The 19,060-nt window shown below is 41.8% G+C and overlaps 1 protein-coding gene across 1 annotated transcript in view; it reads right to left on the bottom strand.

The window, feature by feature from the left end:
* Positions 1-1,354: 1,354 nt before the first annotated feature.
* LOC140205161 (cytosolic 5'-nucleotidase 1A) overlaps positions 1,355-19,060 on the bottom strand; it is a 70,336-nt gene continuing 52,630 nt past the window's right edge. The window contains exons 5-7 of the mRNA XM_072272446.1: positions 9,800-9,922; positions 8,497-8,675; positions 1,355-4,652 (exon numbers count right to left, since the gene is read on the bottom strand). Coding sequence (XP_072128547.1) covers positions 4,347-4,652; positions 8,497-8,675; positions 9,800-9,922 — 608 coding nt within the window. The 3' untranslated portion in view covers positions 1,355-4,346. The remainder of the gene's footprint in view (positions 4,653-8,496; positions 8,676-9,799; positions 9,923-19,060) is intronic.

Below are 19,060 nucleotides of genomic sequence, written 5' to 3'. Positions count from 1 at the left end.
TATTACTAACAGCAAATTGTTATCAACAGAAAAATAAATGAATTGTTCAAAAATATAAAAGAAGCAATTTAAAACCAGTTGATCTTTCCTTATCTATGATCTTTGGATAAAATTACATGTAATCCATTTTTAAATATGTAAATGTATTTAATAGTTCAAAATAGTTCAATTTATTAGTTCAAAATGGCATTGTACAATTTGATTGATTTAATTCTCAAATAAAATTATGCACAAAAGAAAATTATTGAGAAGTCTCCATCTTAAACTATAGCATTGCGATAACCAACATCTTTATTTGTAAGAATTGACACTTAATTCCCAGTGAATTTGTCTAGGAAAACATGAAAGGCAATTACGTAAAGTCAAGAGACTCTGCAGATGCTGGAAATCCAGAGCAACTGGAGGTACTGAGCAGGTCAGGCAGCATCCATGAAAATGGATAAACAGTCGATGTTCGGTCTCAGGCCCTTCATCGGGACTGGAAAGGAAGAGGGAAGATATCAGAATGAAAAGGTGGGAGGGGAGGGCAAGGAGGACAAGGTGGAAGGTGATAAAGTGAACCCAGCTGGGTAGGAAAGGTAAAGTGCTGGAGAAGAAGGAATCTGCCAGCTTCAACAGCATCCCACCAAAAAACACATCTTTCCCTCCTGCGCACCCCACTCTCTGCTTTCCACTGGGATCACTCCCTCCATGACTGCCTTGTCCATTCAGCCCTCCCCACTAATCTCCTTCCTGGCACAAATTCCTGTAAACGACAGAAATGCTATACCTGCCTATTCACATACTCCCTCACCTCCAAATAGTCCTGTTGAGACAACACTTCACCTACGAATCTGTTGGGGCCATTGATTGTATCCAGTGTTCCTCATGTGGCCTCTTCTCAACATTACTGAGACCCAAAGTGAAATGGGGAACTGCATTGCCAAGCACCATCTACCAAAAGTGGAAATTCCCAGAGGCCTATCATTTTCATTCCTATCCCATTCCCATTCTGCCACATTGAGGCCACTGTCAGGGTGGAAGAGTAATACCTCATATGCTGTCTGGAAAGCCTCTAACCTGATGGCATGAACATCAATTTCTTCTTCCATGTTTTTTTTGTCTCTTTCCTCTCCTCCTTCTTCTATTCCCCACTCTGGTCTCTTACCTCTTCTCCTCACCTGCTTGTCACCTCCCCCTGGTGCCCCTCCTTCGCACCATTGTCCCATGGTCCATTCTCCTTTTCTATCAGATTCCTCCTTCTCCCGCCCTTTAACTTTTCCACCACCTGGCTTCATCCACCAACTGGCTTCATCCACCAATTTTTTGCTTGTCCTCCCTCCTCTCCTCCCACCTTTTTGTTCTGACATCTTCCCCCTTCCTTTCCAGTCCTGAAACCTCAACTACTTGGCTTGAAACCTCAACCACTTATCTATTTTCGTAGATGCTACCTGACCTGCTGAGTTCCTCCAGCATTTTGCGTGAATAACTTAAAGCGATAAAATTCCAGTAGGATACTGAAAAAAGAAATGACGTTTAAAACCTCTTTTTATGACCAAAATATGGATTGTGTGCATACAAGGTGTGCTATAGTTCTATAGTTAAAAATGCAGAAGAGTAAAAATTCTGGCAGTCGATTGCTAGCACAGAAATGTGGCAAAACACCCTCCACTATGTTTTCCCTCTCTCCATGGACCTATCTCAAATCCTGGAAGCAGTTATTAGCATATTGAAGTAGCTTTAGCCAGGCAATCAAAAACATAGTACAAAATTCTGTTTACTGTGATCACACCTCCTTCCCTTTCACGTTGGCATAGTTTGTAACCGTAGTATAAAACCATGAGAACTTGGCAAATTAATGGAATAACTGCAAAGTATGAACAAAAGCCAGTGAGAAATGCCTGCAGTAACGTCAAGACAGAAATTCAAACTTACAAAACATCAACACGAGAAAATCTGCAGATGCTGGAAATTCAAGCAACATACACAAAATGCTGGTGGAATGCAGCATCTATAGGAAGAAGTACAGTCGACATTTTGGGCCGAGGCCCTTCGTCAGGACTAACTGAAAGAAGAGATAGTAAGAGATTTGAAAGTGGGAGGGGGAGGGGGAGATTTGGACTGATAGGAGAAGACAGGAGGGGGATGGATGAAGCTAAGAGCTGGAAAGTTGATTGGCAAAAGGGATACAGAGTTGGAGAAGGGGAGGATCATGGGATAGGAGGCCTAGGGACAAAGAAGGGGGGAAGGGAGCCCAGAGAAAAATGGAGAGCAGGCAAGGAGTGATTGTGAGAGGGACAGAGAGAGAAAAGACAGAAAAAAAAGAAAAAAGGGGGGAATAATAAATAAAGGATGGGGTAAGAAGGGGAGGAGGGGCATTAATAGAAGTTAGAGAAATCAATGTTCATGCCATCAGGTTGGAGGCGACCCAGAAGGAATATAAGGTGTTGTTCCTCCAACCTGAGTGTGGCTTCATCTTGACAGTAGAGTAGACCATGGATAGACATGTCAGAATGGGAATGGGATGAGGATTAAAATGTGTGGCCACTGGGAGATCCTGCTTTCTCTGGCAGACAGAGCGTAGGTGTTCGGCAAAATGGTCTCCCAGTCTGCGTCGGGTCTCACTAATATATAGAAGGCCACACTGGGAGCACCAGACTCACTATATCGCACCAGAAAACTCACAGGTGAAGTGTCGCCTTACCTGGAAGGACTGTCTGGAGCTCTGAATGGTGGTGAGGGAGGAAGTGTAAGGGCATGTGTAGCACTTGTTCCACTTACAAGGATAAGTGCTGAAGTGCCAGGAGGGAGATCGGTGGGGAGGGATGGGGGAGACGAATGGACAAAGGAGTCGCGTAGGGAGCGATCCCTGGGGAAAGCGGGGGGGGGGGGAGGGAAAGATGTGCTTGGTGGTGGGATCCCGTTGGAGGTGGCGGAAGTAATGGAGAATTATACGTTGGACCCGCAGGCTGGTGGGGTGGTAGGTGAGGACAAGGGGAACTCTATCCCCAGTGGGGTGGCAGAAGGATGGGGTGAGAGCAGAAGTGCGTGAAATGGGAGAGATGCATTTGAGGGCAGAGTTGATAGTGGAGGAAGGGAAGCCCCTTTCTTTAAAAAAGGAAGATATCTCCTTTGTTCTGGAATGAAAAGCCTCATCTTGAGAGCAGATGCGGCGGAGATGGAGGAATTGTGAGAAGAGGATGGCATTTTTGCAAGAGACAGGGTGAGAAGAGGAATAGTCCAGGTAGCTGTGAGAGTCCATAGGCTCATAGTAGATATCAGTAGATAAGCTGTCTCCAGAGATAGTGACAGAAAGATCAAGAAAGGGGAGGGAGGTGTCAGAAATGGACCAGGTAAATTTGAGAGCAGGGTGAAAGTTGGAGGTGAAGTTAATGAAGTCAATGAGCTCAGCATGTGTGCAGGAAGCAGCGCCAATGAAGTCATCGATGTAGCGAAGGAAAAGTGGGGGACGGATACCAGTATAGGCTTGGAACATGGACTGTTCCACAAAGCCAACAAAAAGGCAGGCATAGCTGGGACCCATACAGGTGCCCATGGCTACACCTTTAGTTTGGAAGAAGTGGGAGGAGCCAAAGGAGAAATTATTAAGAGTAAGGACTAATTCCGCTAGACGGAGGAGAGTGGTGGTAGAGGGGAACAGGTTAGGTCTGGAATCCAAACAGAAGCAGAGAGCTTTGAGACCTTCCTGGTGGGGGATGGAGGTACATAAAGACTGGACATCCACGGTGAAAATAAGGCAGTAGGGGCCAGGGAACTTCAAATCATCGAAAAAATTCAGATCGTGAGAAGTGTCACGAGCATAGGTGGGAACGGATTGAACAAGGGGTGATAAAACAGTGTTGAGGTATGCAGAAATAAGTTCGGTGGGTCAGGAGCAAGCTGAGACAATGGGGTCTGTTGGCAATCAGCTATTTAACCTCGGCATTTAATTCTATTATGGCTGCCATGTTATAAGCTTGCACTACCTCTCTGATCCAATTGTTTTTTTTCCTCTGAATTTTATGATCACAGGGTATTCTTGCAAAAGCACAAATAGTGCAAAAAAAGTAAAACTTTTTAAACCTGTGTTCTTTCGCAGGAAATATGACTGGATTAATTAAGTGAATCTTGAGAGGGAGGGTTACAAATAAACAAGGGAAAAATCTCCGACCAAACACCCCTTTTCAATATGTACATAAGGGCAACTTGTGCATAAGCAGCTACGGTTCTAACAGGTGAAAAATCACAGTCTGACCATCCGCTATATGTATCCCAATTAGTGAGGCACTGACCTCAAAAGAGGTCAATCAGAAAATGCCAGACCCCAAACCTGCCAATGCCACCACATGGGGGAGTCACCACTCAGGCTAGTTGCATCCAGCCAGCACATGGCCAGCTGGAACACCAAACTCACGTGCTCCTTTAATGTTATCCCTATTATCATCAAAGAAAATGTGAGGTTGGATCTGAGATAAAATTGGGCCTTTTGGTGCTCCTGCCATGAAGAAAGCTTCATCTATCTTGAGTCCCCATTCACGCAGAGTTTTTATGACTCGTATGCCCATGTCATTGCCACTTCTTGCTGTCACCAAGTATGTCCAGATTGGGTCATCCTCTGGATGAAACTTCTTTTTCATCTCTCCAAGAATCATGGCAAACTTCTTTAATGGGCCCTGCCAACAGAAAGGTTGAATAATCACTGGATAATGAACTCTTTAGACATTTGAGGACTTAAGCAAGTAGAAAGTGAGTAAAAGCAACCTCATGCTATAAAGGTGAAGCCATTTTATGTCTCTCTTCCCTTTCTGGAAAGTTGACAGATAATTTTTATTGGCTGGTTGACTGCAGAAGTCTGATCAAATCATAGGTCAAAATCTGTGCATAATAACTTCAGACAAAAATCAGAAGCAGAACTTGGTTTGATGTTTTCCCAGCTGAGGTCACCCCGACTAAACTATTGAAGTGTTAGTTGATAACTCGTAAATTGCTTTTATTTCATTACACATATTTCAGGGGGATTAAAACTCCCTTACCCTAAGTAGCGCCACTTAGCAAGAATAATAGAGATTGTGAGTTAATATCGCTCCCCAATTTTCCCCGATGATGATTCGACATGGGTAGGAGTTCTAATCTGTGAGTCAAATATTGAGTTCTTGTGAAGACATTGATTTTTGTATCTTGATTAAAGGAAAAAATAAGCAAAAATACAGGAAGAAAGTACCTATTTATTGAGATACAGCATGGACTAGGCCCTTCGTGCCCTTCAAGGCAATCTGGCCAGCAATCCCATTTCTTCTAAGCTTTATCACAGGACAAACATTTTACAGTGACTAATTAACCTACCAACTGGTACATCTTGGGACTGTGGGAGGAAACTGGAGCACCTGGAGGAAACCCACATGGTCACAGGGAGAATGTACAATCTCCTTACAGGCAGCGGCGGGAATTGATAGTACAAGGGAAGATGGACGTGGTGGCTGGAGGTCAATCCAGCCACCACATCCTCAGGACATCACTGCAGGAGTTCCTCAGGGAAGTGTCCTAGGAACAACCATCTTCAACTGCTTCATCAATGACCTTCCTTCCATTATAAGGTCAGAAGTGGGGATGTTCGCAGATGACTGCACATTGTTCTGCACCATTTGTGACTCCTCAGATAGTGAAGCAGTTCATACCCAAATGCAGCAGGACTTGGACAATATCCAGGCTTGGGCTGACAAGTGGCAAGTAACATTCGAGCCATGCAAGTGCCAGGCAATGACCATCTCCAACAAGAAGGTTCTAACTATCGTCCCTTGACATGCAGTGGTATGACCATCACTGAATCCCCTACTATCAACACCCTGGGGGTTACTATTGACAGGAAACCGAACTGGTCTAGCCATATAAACAGTGTGGCTACCAGAAAAGGTCAAAGACTAGGAATCCTGCAGTGTATAACGCACCTCCTGACTCCCCAAAGCCTGTCCACTATCTACAAGGCTCAGGTCAGGAGTGTAATGGAATACCCACCACTCGCATGGATGAGAGCAGCTCCATTAGCACTCAAGAAGCTTGACACCATCCAGTACATGGCATCCCATTTCATTGGTACCCCTTCCATAAGCATCCAATCCTCCACCATTGATGAGCAGTTGCAGCAGTGTGTAATATCTACAAGATGTACTGTAACAACACACCAAAGTTTCTAAGGCAACACCTTCCATACTCACAACCACCACCACGTAGAAGGACAAGAACAGCAGGTACCTGGGAACACCACCACTTGGAAATCCCCCTCCAAGTCACTTATCATCCTGACTTGGAAACATATTGCAGTTCCTTAATTGTCACGGGGTCAAAATCATGGAATTCCTTCTCTAACAGCACTGTGGGTGTACCTACACCTCAGGGACTGCAGCGGTTCAAGAAGGCAGCTCATCACCATCCTCTCAAGGGCAACTAGGGATGGGCAATAAATGCTGGCTTAGCTGGCGATGCCCACAGCCCATAAATGAATAAATTTTAAAAAAGCTAACTACTATGCTTCTCTGTGCCCTGGACAATGGGCAGGCCTTTTCTGATTTCAGACAAGAATGGGAAACAGAATAATCAGATAGTGACTGCTGACAGGATACTGGACTTAAATTGCATGATGTGGTGCATATGGTCACACACAAATTGTATGCCAAGAAATTATGTTTTTGGTTGAAACAAACGATATGCAAAGCAGCCATGGCAACAGTAGTCCAAGTATGGTCTCATCTCATTTTGAAGAAGCTGTTTCGTTTTCATGAGAGAATCATCCTTACTCAGTTAAATACTTAAAAATCAAAGTCTTGTTTATATATCATTTCGTAGCCTAAAAGGAGCTAGGTGCAAAAAACGTCACAATCACTTTGATAGCTATTATCAGTGGAATCTCTGCCTTGTTCTGGGGTCAGATTTATGGTATCTCAGTAGATTTCAGTCATGATCCACAGACCTATGAAGTATTTAGTTGTTGAAAATCATGGGAAAAATGATTCTTAAGTATATACTATATATAAGGTATTTGCTGAGAATCTCCTTTCTGCCATTGACAAGCATCTTGACTTCTTCATTTTCCCAGTCATACTCAATTCCAAGTCCAAGGACTGGTAGACAATCCATATGTGTGAACAATTGATTTGAACATGTCCATTCAAATTATTACAGATTTATTTTTGACACCAGCTTCAACCCATGGCAGACAACTGAACTTTGTGAGCTCTTGCAAACTGATAGGTTTGAAAAAGCTCACAAAATTGTCGAAATAGCCTGAAAAAAGGAGCCACCAGCAAAACTCTTTAGGTGGGAAGTTGAAAGATAGAAAATTCCACAAATGAAAATGATAGTGCCAGCGTCAAATGTGGATTTCACATCAATTCATATTCTGTCCACTTTATACATCGTTTACATACTGTAGGTAGTGTTGTGGGTATTGCTTTGGTCTTTCAGAAGATTCCAGTTGATTCATCTTTTATTGCTCCTTGAAATGATTAACTTGTCCATTTCAGTTAAGATCAGCTTGATAGTATTTATAATCATGGCCATGCATTAGGGTAAGGTCAATACCATCTCTTCATCCTTGAATTCTAAATCACTAGAATTTGTTGGGGTTTAAGCTGGAGTGTCTGGAACTAAATTCAAGCCTTCAGAAACCTATCTAGTAACTTAAGCACTTATCTGATTCCAACACACTTTGCAGATTAAGCAAATTTTGAACATTAGAAGGCTTCAAAGCCTGCAAAGCCCAATACCTCCCTCATAACCTTTTCAGAAACAATGCACCAAGCTTCATTCCTTTGGAGGGATGGGTTGAGTTTGTACACATATTGGGGCAGAATATCTACACGCTGCCTTCTTTTAGATGGAAATATCTACAACCCCATTTTTTTCCTCAGAATGCAATCTAATACATGAATATAAACATTTGCAGGTTTTCTAATTTCAAATAAATATTAGGGAGCGCATATCAAGTCATTTATGTCCCTCCTATGTTCCTACGTTTTTTTGCACATGACCCTTGGAGGATCTGCTCCTCCCTTCACTGGATGGCTGTATGATATCAATTATATACGTGATAATTTATTACGCTTTTCCCCTCCAGGGGACAGGAAAAAAATCTATTCCTCAGCTATTGCTCAGAACTATAAAAGAAGTGCAAGGAATCTAAGTTTAATGTATTACCCTGTCCACTTGCACTCAATGTGGCTATTTGTGAAGGTGTCATTTTTCTCCCCTCTCAATAGGTCTAGATGGCACATCAGAAATTAGATACACACTACATACACAATGACTACATTCAAGGTTGAAATCATACTTTAAAAAAAATTGTGATTTGAATTACTAACATAATCATCAAATCTATCAATTGCCCAGTTTGGAAAACTGTGCTTATGTTTCCCCAAAACAAAATTTGTTAAATAAGTGCAGAATATCGAAGAGGTGCTTATGTCCAAAAGAAAAACACTGCACATCATGCGTCAATTTCTGACTGGATAATATAAACCTTACCTCTCCCATAGGAACATGCTCCAGGTTCTTCTCATATTTGACGACTTCCTCCAGGCCCTTCTCTCTATAGACAGCATCAGTCTCATCTGAGAATAATACTGAGTCCCCATCAAATGCAACCCTCAGTTGCTCTTTTGGTGCAGCATATTCTTGGTGTATCATTAGTGCTGCAGGAATGTCTGTGGAAGAACAGTAATATACTTTGATTCATATACAAGGCTAGTGACAGTCATTCCACAATTAAAACTGAGCCCACTATCTTGAGTTTGCATGACAAATTTAAAATTAAGCTTTGGCTCTTATTCCCTTGTTGTTGTTATAGGAAATAACACATACCCCCAGAGGATTGTGCAGAGAACCATTCACTTCCCCTAGGAAATACTTCATTCTTATCTGACAGCCATGGCTTTGTTGGTAGCATTCATACCTCAGTCCAAAAGTTACAGATTTCCCACTTCAGAGAACTGGGCTAGAAATGAAGCTTTCAGATAAAACATTTGGACCAAGGCCCTGTCTGCTTTACTAGATGGATGCAAAACATCCCATAGCATTGGTAGAGACAATGGATTATCCCCTATCTCTACCTGTGCTTATGCACCATTAAACAATGCATAAATAGATCCTAAGACCATAAGACATAGGAGCAAAATTAGGCCATTGAACCAATCGAGTCTGCTCTGCCATTTAATCATGACCGATTCATTTCCTTCTCAACCTCATTCTCCTGCTTTTTCTCCACAACCTTTCACACCCTGACTAATCAAGAATCTATCAAGCTCAGCCTTAAATGCATCCAGTGACCTGGCCTCCACAGCTGCCTGTGGCAAACAAATTCCACAGATTCATCACTCTCTGGCAAAAGAAATCCCTCCTTTTCTCTGGTTATCATCACAAATTGCTCATAGGAACTGACTGCATACAAGCAGCCTGTCCCATTTCTTACACTGCAACAGTGCTCGATTGTTTGTTAAGTGCTATTAGATATTTCTCAAGGGATATGAAAGGTATTGTATGAATGTAAACCTTTATTTTCACTGGGAATAACTCTCCTAAATACACCTTTTAAAGCTCTGCAAGTATTTCTAAATTCATTGTATAATCCTTTTAATCCCTATGCAATGCCCACAAAGGTATCTTACATTCTTCTGTGCAATTATTTCACCAGATGCTTCATTAGCTGAGAAAGTCTCTATAGCACACCGCTGGCTCCCACCCAATTCCTTAGCTAATATTTCAGCTGCAATTCCCCAAAGAAACCACTTTCCCTGAACTGCTTATTAGCTTTAATAATGAAGACACTTACCTCTTTTCAATGCATTGCAAACAGAGGTTTCACACGCTGAAAGGAACAGCATTACATTCTGAGACCTCAGGTATTTTGAAGGATCTTTTCCATTCAAGAAGCAAAACTTGCTGATGTCTAAATCTAGAAAAGAAGTACAAAAGATAGATTTAAGTCTGTAATCAGGACCAGTAAGATCTGAGCTTTCAGAGCAAGATCCTGTTACTCTTTGCTAAACTTCACAGTAAGTTCAATTTTGGTGTTTTGTCTCTTTATCTGAGGCATAAAGCTGCAAATTCAAATTCGCAGAAGCCCCAAGTACAATATCTGAATTGGTATTTTAATACAATTGAATAAAAGTTTTAATAACTTCATTTATAGAGCACTTTCCATATAGATGATGTAGTCCAGTATGCTTTAAAATGGGATAAAGGTACAAACATGAAACTAAAATAAAAAATAAAAATAAACATGAAACTAAAAGATACTAATTAAAAGCAAGATTAAATAAATAGCTTTTGAGCTGGCATTTAAAAGTGTCAACTGAGTCTGCATCCCTTATAGAGTTAGGTATTAAATTCTACAGTTTAGGAGCGTAGTTCGAAAAAGATGACCTGCTAATTATTTTTGAGAGAGGTTGTTTAAATTTAAGAGACCAGGAGAAAAGGCGGCCTGGGAGCTTGAGCAAGATTATAAAATGAAAACGATTCTGCGACGTACCCTGGCCCCAAGCTATTAAAATCTTTAAAAACCATTAAGAGAACTTTAAAATCCATTCTAAAAGATACAGGAATTCAATGTCATAAGGGGGGTGATATGTTCCCTCATTCTGGTTTTGATTAGAAGACTAGCAGCTGCATTCTGTACTTTGAAGTTTTTTCAATAATTGCTTTGGAAGGCCAGTAAAAAGTGCTTTGTAATAATCTATTTGACTTGAATGAGTGAATTAGGTTTTCAGCATTATTACATGACAGAAACAAATGTAACATGGCACTTTCCTTACATAAGATTTAAAATTCAAATCTGAATCAAGGATAATATCCAGGCTAGTTACCTCTGATTTTACAAGGGGAGCCAAGTTCTCAAGTTTATTAAGAAGTGTATCTTGTTTGGAACCATCCCAAAGTATTTTCTTCATTTAGTTTTAGGAAATTACTGCTTATCTACAAATGTTTGTAATTGTTTATTGCAGCCATACCAGAAGTCAGAGAAGATCGGGTGTTATCACCATCAGGCTCAACCGAGATATACAATTGTGTGTCAATCGCATAACTGTGGAAACCAAGTATACGTTTACTAAGGGGAACATGTATAAGGAGAAAAGTAGGGCACCAAGACAGCTTCCCTGAACAACACCAAAAGGTACATTGCATCTCTTAGAAAATAAGTCTCCAAGACAGAGAAAAAAAAATTCTAAGATATATGAATGAAACCAACTGAAGGAACTAACAGAGAGACCAAGTGAGTTCTCAAGGTAGTCTGGAGAATGTTGTGGTCAATTGTGTTGAAGGCAGCTCTTAGGTCCAGACGAATTAGGAATGAGACATTGTTGGCATCAGCACTGAGTGTAAGGTCACTGACAATTTTGGTAAGGGCCATCCTGGCTGAAACTTTTCTAGAATATTGTTCTCATTCAGAAAGTTGCTGAGTTGGTTGAAAGTAACTTTCTGAAGAATCTTGCCCAGGAAGTGAAGATTTGATATCGGTCTGTAGTTAGCTAGTTCCTCACCATCGAGGTTTGGCTTTTAAAGTGGGGGTTTGACAGCCATGGTTTAGAAGGCATCTGGAAAAGCTCTACTTTCAAAAGATGTATTAATAATTTGCCAAACAGAATTGGAAACACTATTAAAAGATTCCTTTAACAGTGTGGTAGGGACAGGGTTGAGACAGCAAGTATATGTTTTACTCTGTTACAATCTTATAGAGTTCAGAATCAGAAATACTTGTAAATTTTGACATGGTTGCCGTCTTTTTAAGAGGTTGGCTGTAGAGCTTACCAGTATCTGTAGCTATACTCCCGAATAGAAGTAATTTTGTTGATAAAAATATTGAAAATTCTTCACTGTTTGTGGCAGATGCTTGACTGAGGACATTAAAGGTCAGAGCAGGGTTCAACAATAGGCTTATAGTTGAGAACAACATTCTTGAATTGCCGCTGTTCTCTGTAATACAGGTTTCCCCCGCCATCCGAAGGTACAGCGTTCCTATGAAACGGTTCATAAGCCGAAATGTCGTAAAGCGAAGAAGCAATTACCATTTATTTATATGGGAAAATTTTGTGAGTGTTCACGGACCCAAAAATAACCTACCAAATCATGCCAAATAATACATAAAACCTAAAATAACAGTAACATATAGTAAAAGCAGGAATGATATGATAAATACACAGCCTATATAAAGTAGAAATACTTTTCCACAATCATTGCTGGCACTGTTCTCCATAGTGAAAATCTCACGCAAGCGCCGTCGGCAGAAAATCTCACACAAGCGCTGTTGGCAAAAACACAGCGCAAGCGTTCTCCAGTAACCTTTAAGCTATGAAGCTGCCAAATCATACCAAATAACATGTAAAAATACACAGCCTATATAAAGTAGAAATAATGTATGTACAGTGTAGTATCATTGACCGGAATCGGGATAGCGCAGAGCACACTGATGATGGTGTGTTAGACTGAGTCGTCGCAGGTTGGGTGGTGCAGTGGCCCCCACCCTCCGGGCCACCAAACCGATACATTGCTGTGAAGCATGCAGGGGTCCAGCGGTAGCCGGGACGCACCCAGCACATCTTTAAGAAAAAAGCCGAAATAAACATGCTAATTAATTACGTGTTGCCCGACATGTAATTAATTAGCATGTTTATTTCGGCTTTTTTCTTAAAGATGTGCTGTGTGCCTCCCGGCTACTGCTGCATTCTCCGCGAATCAGTACAGTATCTGTCCGCGACCTGGGTGTTGAGGTGGTGGGACACTGGGGTGTCATCTCGTCGTCTGATTCCATTGGAGCTGGCAGCTCATCTTCTTCTATGACTGCCCATCTCGATGTCAAAGGTTGAGGTTGGTCGTCTGATGTGGAAGGCTTGCTTGACTGCTGAGCCTCGTGCATTTTTCTATCATAGAGTTCTTTGTAAGGACTCAAAGAATCTTGCAAATATCCCATAAACCTATGTACCCTTTCAAAATTAAAGTCGTACTTTATCATTACTCATTCGGTTTTGACTGTTATCCTTTCCTCTTCCAATTGCATCAGCTCTTCATCTATCAATTCTTGGTCATGGGATGCCGAAACCTTTTCAACATCATCTTCGTCAGCTTCCACAAGCCAAACTCACTTTGTCCTTGCTTCATTCACCACGATCGAAACGCTTAATTATGTCTAGTTTTACGCTAAGTGTAACACCCTTACGAGCTCTTTCAGGTTTTTCCGACACCATAGAACTCATCTTGCAAACGACTGCTCACAGGCTCGTGTTAAAGCAATGCTGGCGAGAATGCCATTCCGAATCCAGGAAGAGTGACTGCTCGGGGCGTGCGCTGCTTTTGATCGCGCACTGATTTCTTTCGCGTGCTGAATTTTTTTCGTAACAGTGAAAACACCTTCTGAAAGCGAAAACAGGGTACTAATGTAGGTCTTTCGTAACAGTGAGGTTTTGTAAAGTGAACGTTCGAAAAGCGGGGGACACCTGGACTGTCATGCGTTCTTCTTGCAGAGTGTATAGCAGCATTAAGGTAGCCTAATTTTTCCTTGAAAATATTCAGAGGACTTCTAGTCCAGGTTTCCTCCATTTTCTCTCAGCTATTTTGCATGATCTCTTGAGCACACGGACACAATTGTTTGATTTTGTAACCCTAAGTGTGGCCACTGTGTTCGATATATTTGTCAAGTTACTGTTGAAAGAGCCAACCATTTCATTTACTGAGAAATTTAAATCACATGGGTCAGATAAACTAGCCAGCTCAGAGAATTTAAGTTGTGTTGCAGTATCAACAAACCGTTTTACAACAGTAATTTCTTTTGTGGCTTTGGTTTCAGGAAGGATGGCATCAAAAAGTACACAGAAATGATCAGAGATAGTGGCATCAGACAGGGAGATATTAAAAATACTTAACCCTTTTGTCATTACTAAATCAAGTGTATTTCAAAGTCAATGGGTGGGCTCAGTGACATGCTGAGGATGATCTCATCTGTCTACTGAGCTCATGAGTTCAGCTGCCATAGAGTTCGTAATTGAGGGATCATTAATATGATTACTGAAATCATCAGCGATGACAATCCTGTCATAGTTCAATATAATAGAGGATAAGAATTCTGGGAGAAAGCAGGCATTGTAGTTAGGAGGGCGATAAATTATTACGAAGAAGGCAGAATCCGTACCACAAATTTTAAACAAATTGTACATAGAAACATAGAAAACCTATAGCACAATACAGGCCCTTTGGTTCACAAAGTTGTGTCGAACATGTCCCTACCTTAGAAATTACTAGGGTTACCCACAGCCCTCTATTTTTCTAAGCTTCATGTACCTATCCAAAAGTCTCTTAAAAGACCCTATTCCATGCACTCACCACTCTCAGCGTAAAAAACTTACCCCTGACATCTCCTCTGTTCCTACTCCCCAGCACCTTAAACCTGTGCCCTCCTGTGGCAGCCATTTCAGCCCTGGGAAAAAGCCTCTGACTATCCACACAATCAATGCCTCTCATCATCTTGTACACCTCTATCAGGTCACCTCTCATCCTCCGTCACTCCAAGGAGAAAAGGCTGAGTTCACTCAGCCTGTTTTCATAAGGCATGCTCCCCAATCCAGGCAACATCCTTGTAAATCTCCTCTGCACCCTTTCTATGGCTTCCACATCCTTCCTGTAGTGAGGTGACCAGAACTGAGCACAGTACTGCAAGTGGGGTCTGACCAGGGTCCTACGTAGCTGCAACATTACTTCTCAGATCCTAAATTCAATTCCACGATTGATGAAGGCCAATGCACCGTATGCCTTCTTAACCACAGAGTCAACCTGCGTAGCTGCTTTGAGCATCCTATGGACTCAGACCCCAAGATCCCTCTGATCCTCCATACTGCGGATCAGAGTATGGATCTCAAATCTTCAAAAATTGTTGACAGACAGTAGATGGCACCTCATCTCATGATGGCAAGCCCACCATCTCATCTACTAGGCCTTGGTACACTTAAACTGTCACAGCTAGAGGGACACAATTCAGATAACTGGCTGTATTCATTTGGCTTTTACTAGGTCTCAGTTAAGAACATAAAATTAAGGTCTGTACAGGTAATCAAGTCACTTAAGCTAAACCTCTTATTTGAAAGGGGTCTCATATTTAGTAGAGCTTTCTTAAACAGGGTAGCCTGGAGTGGTGCAGCAGGGGAGGTAGATTTTAAGAGTAGAAGGTTATTTCTCTTGATACCTTTACTAGGATAGTTCAGTCTGGGGGCTCTTCCATTGACAATGGTCTCAATTGGATTGGTAACATTTACAGAACTGGTGGAAGAAGTAGTTAGGGATGGATCACATGTGCCATTGATGATAAATAGTCATACACGTGGGTTTGCCAGAATGCAGTGGAATGTGTTTACAGACAGTATCCTTGGTAAAGACCATTAGCTTTGAAAAATGTGGCACATTCCCAAAATAAATGAAAATTATCAATGAAGCCAAAGCTCAGCACCCTACATTGCATCTGAAGCAAACCATGCAGACCGAGGAGCCTGCTAAAAACATCCGGAGCCGCACCCAGTGTGGGAGTTGTCCTTGCCACTGAGTTTTAGAAATTCAAAGAGATCACTTAAGTTGTGTTTGAGCTGCTCAGATTGTTGCTGACAAATGTCATTTTGCCAATGTGAAAAATGGTCATTTTTACAGAGAGTAGTCAGTTAGGAGGCAATGGAGCTTGCACATTATATCAGAGACACTAGCACTGGGAAAACCAAGAGTCACGTTTAGTTTTGACTTGATGTTCCTGATGATGGAATCACCAATTATCAACATTGTTGGAGGCAGGGGAGAAGATTATGGAACTTGTGGTGGCATTGTGGCCTGGGTGGTAGCTGAAAGCTACCTTGCTTAAGGTCCAGTGGAGGTGGCGACATACCTACTAGTGGTCCGGAGCAGAGTGCAGCTGCTGGTGGAGACCACTTGCGAATGAATCCCTGATGCCCCAAGCAATAGAAGATGAGATGAGCCGGTCAGCAGGGAAAACTCTTGCTCATCCAGGACGTTGAATCTATTCTGTAGTTGGATTTATTGTTGGTTTGGTGGAGGAAAGGACCACTTGCGTCTTCGTACAACTGTCCAAGACCCTGCTAAGCAGAGAGTTGAGCTCGATGATGCCAGTAGAATCCAGGGCTCATTTGGCTTGGCTAGAGTAGCCTCTGAAAACAATCCAGGAGACAGTGAAGCTCTCTTCCAGCGATAGCTGTGGCACCCACAGTACAAAGGAGTTGAAGAACTGCTTATCATCCTTAATCTGATGAAGCTGAGATACTTTCCCATCTAGTTCGGCAATTTTTCGGTCACGGCAAAGACAGCCCTCACAGACAGGTAGGGAGGTGAAAGTGGTAAGGTCCCAGTCTCACAACCAGTGATGCGCTGTACAGACTATAGATATGGATAGATCAGTGGCCCTGCAGATCCAGTTAAATTATTAAAAGAGACCTGCTGGCCATTATGCTAAAGGCCTATTAAAGTGAACAAAATGTTTCAAAAAAGATGAGAAAGGTCTCCTATGCATCTAGCCAAGCTGTACCAGTTCAGTTCCAACAGCTGCATCTATTTGAGAAGCTATGAATGGCCTGTTCACAAAAAAAAACAGGGTAAACCCAAAACTGGTGAATTGCTACCCAATTATTAAAAAAAACTGAAGGTGTGATTGACATTGATATCAAGTAGCACTTTTTTCCACCTGTAACCTATTTACTTATGTCAAGTTTGGATTTTGCCAAAACCATTAGGTTCTAGACCTTTTTATAGCCTCAATCCAAACATGGAACAAAGAACTGAATTCAAAGGGAAAAAGCTTGAATGGAGTCCTTTCTCACACAAGGGAAGATGACTGCCATTGTCAGAGCTGACAGAGCATCCTGCCAGGTATTCCTCACGACAGTCAGCAGCTTCGTCAGGGACCTGCTCTTCATCAGAAGGGAGGCAAGCTGATGATTGCACGATCTTCAATTTCATTATCCATTCCTCAGTAAAGGAAGCAGCTCATGGGTGCACACAGGAAGACTTGGACAACATTTCAGATCAGGTTAATAAATGGTAACATTTTATTTATTTATCTGTTTGAGATACATTGTGAAGCAGGCCCTTCCGGTCCTTTGAGCCACGTTGCCCAGCAATCCCCAGATTTTATTGCAGCTTAATCACAGGACAATTTACAATGACCAATCAACCTACTAACTATAAAAGCCATCAAAGTTTCAAACAATAACCACCTCCAAAAACAGAGTGCATCTAACCTCCTGTCCTTGAAATTCCAGACATTATCTTCACTCGATGCCCTGTCAATTTTCTGGAGGTCATCCCCTGATCAGGAACTCAGATGGACTGGACGGAAAAAATATGATGGCTACAGGAACAGATCAGAAGCTGGGCATCCAGAGGTAAATTATATCCTTTCTGACACCTCAAGGTCTTTCCACAATTTCAAGATGCAAGTCAGCAATGAATACTAGTTTGCTGACTTGTCTGCTGAGCGCTGCACCAACAATTCTCAAGAAGTTCTAAAAGACACAGACCAAAGCCAGTCCACTTGAACTGTGCCAGCCACCCTAAACATTCATTTCCTCCACCACTGGTGCACAGTGGCTGCAGAAGGTTCCAACCACAAAAAGTACTGCAGTTAGTCATCTAAGCTACTCCATCAGTACCTCCAATTCCACAACCTCTACTACCAAGAACAATAAGGGCAGCTGCAAATACCACCATTTGAAGATTCCCTACCAAGACACAGACCATTCTGTCATAGAATAGATCATCAGTCTTTCACTGTCACTGGATCCAAGTCCTGGAATTCCCTGCAGAAGGACTGCAGTAGTTCAAGATTCCAATTTATCACTACCGTCAAGAACAGTAAGAGGAAACATTGCCAATGATGAAAAATAAAACAGCTTTTTGTGGAGCACTTCACAAAATTGCTCGATTCTGGTCACTTCACTATAAGAAGGACATGGAAACCATAGAAAGGGTACAGAGGAGATTTACAAGGATGTTGCCTGGATTGTGGAGCATGCCTCATAAGAATAGGTTGAGTGAACTCAGCCTTTTCTCCTTGGAGAGACGGCTGATGAGAGGTGACCCGATAGGGGTGTACAAGATAATGAGAGGCACTGATTGTGTGGATAGTCAGAGGCTTTTCCTCAGGGCTGAAATGGCTAGCATGAGAGGCCATAGTTTTAAGGTGCTTGGAAGTAGGTACAGAGGAGATGTCAGGGGTGAGTTTTTTTTTAATGCAGAGAGTGGCGAGTGCATGGAATGGGCTGCAGTGGTGGAGGTGAAAATGGTAGGGTCTCTTAAGAGACTCCTGGATGGACACATGGAGCTTAGAAAAATAGAGGGCAATGGGTAAGCCTAGGTAGTTCTAAGGCAAGGACATGTTTGGCACAGCTTTGTGGGCCAAAGGGCCTGTATTGTGCTGTAGGTTTTCTATGCTTCTATGTTTCTAAGTGTTGGATGCCTGCATTTCCTATGTAGTAACAACTACTCTAAAAAGTTTTTATTGATCACAAAAAAAGTGGGGACACAAAGGCTGTGAAATTCACTATACACTGTAAATATAAAGTCTAATAGTAAGTTTATTTTAAGATGCAAGTGCAATCAGTTTGGATAAGTGAAACTGATCTTAAGCAAATGCCTGGATTCTGCTTGCAGTTGAATTTTAGACAGTCAACTACTTCTTGGTTCCAAAGCTCCATCAGAATAAATACTGCTGCTAAATATTTCATACTCAATACTTCAGATTGCTACTGCAAGGTTCAAACCAAGAAGTAGTCATCACTATTTGCAACACATTTCCACAAGAAGTTACACAAACTAGAGTATGAAATGTAAATGCTGGTAACCAGCTAACAACCAGAACATATAGTAACTGTAATACTGAGGAGCTTGGAGGTTCAGCAGCTAAGAATTCCAAATATTGCATTGGAAACCTCATTACTTTATTCGTAATTATGTTAATGCAACATCCTTGCCGAATGGAGTTCTTATCTAGGATTGGTAGGCAAAACCAGATAGCAACAATGACTGAAATAGAAAGGGAACCTTTTTACAAGGT

Source organism: Mobula birostris, chromosome 11, assembly GCF_030028105.1.
Source record: "Mobula birostris isolate sMobBir1 chromosome 11, sMobBir1.hap1, whole genome shotgun sequence".
Lineage (NCBI taxonomy): Eukaryota > Metazoa > Chordata > Chondrichthyes > Myliobatiformes > Myliobatidae > Mobula > Mobula birostris.
This window is presented reverse-complemented; position numbering and strand designations above follow the sequence as displayed.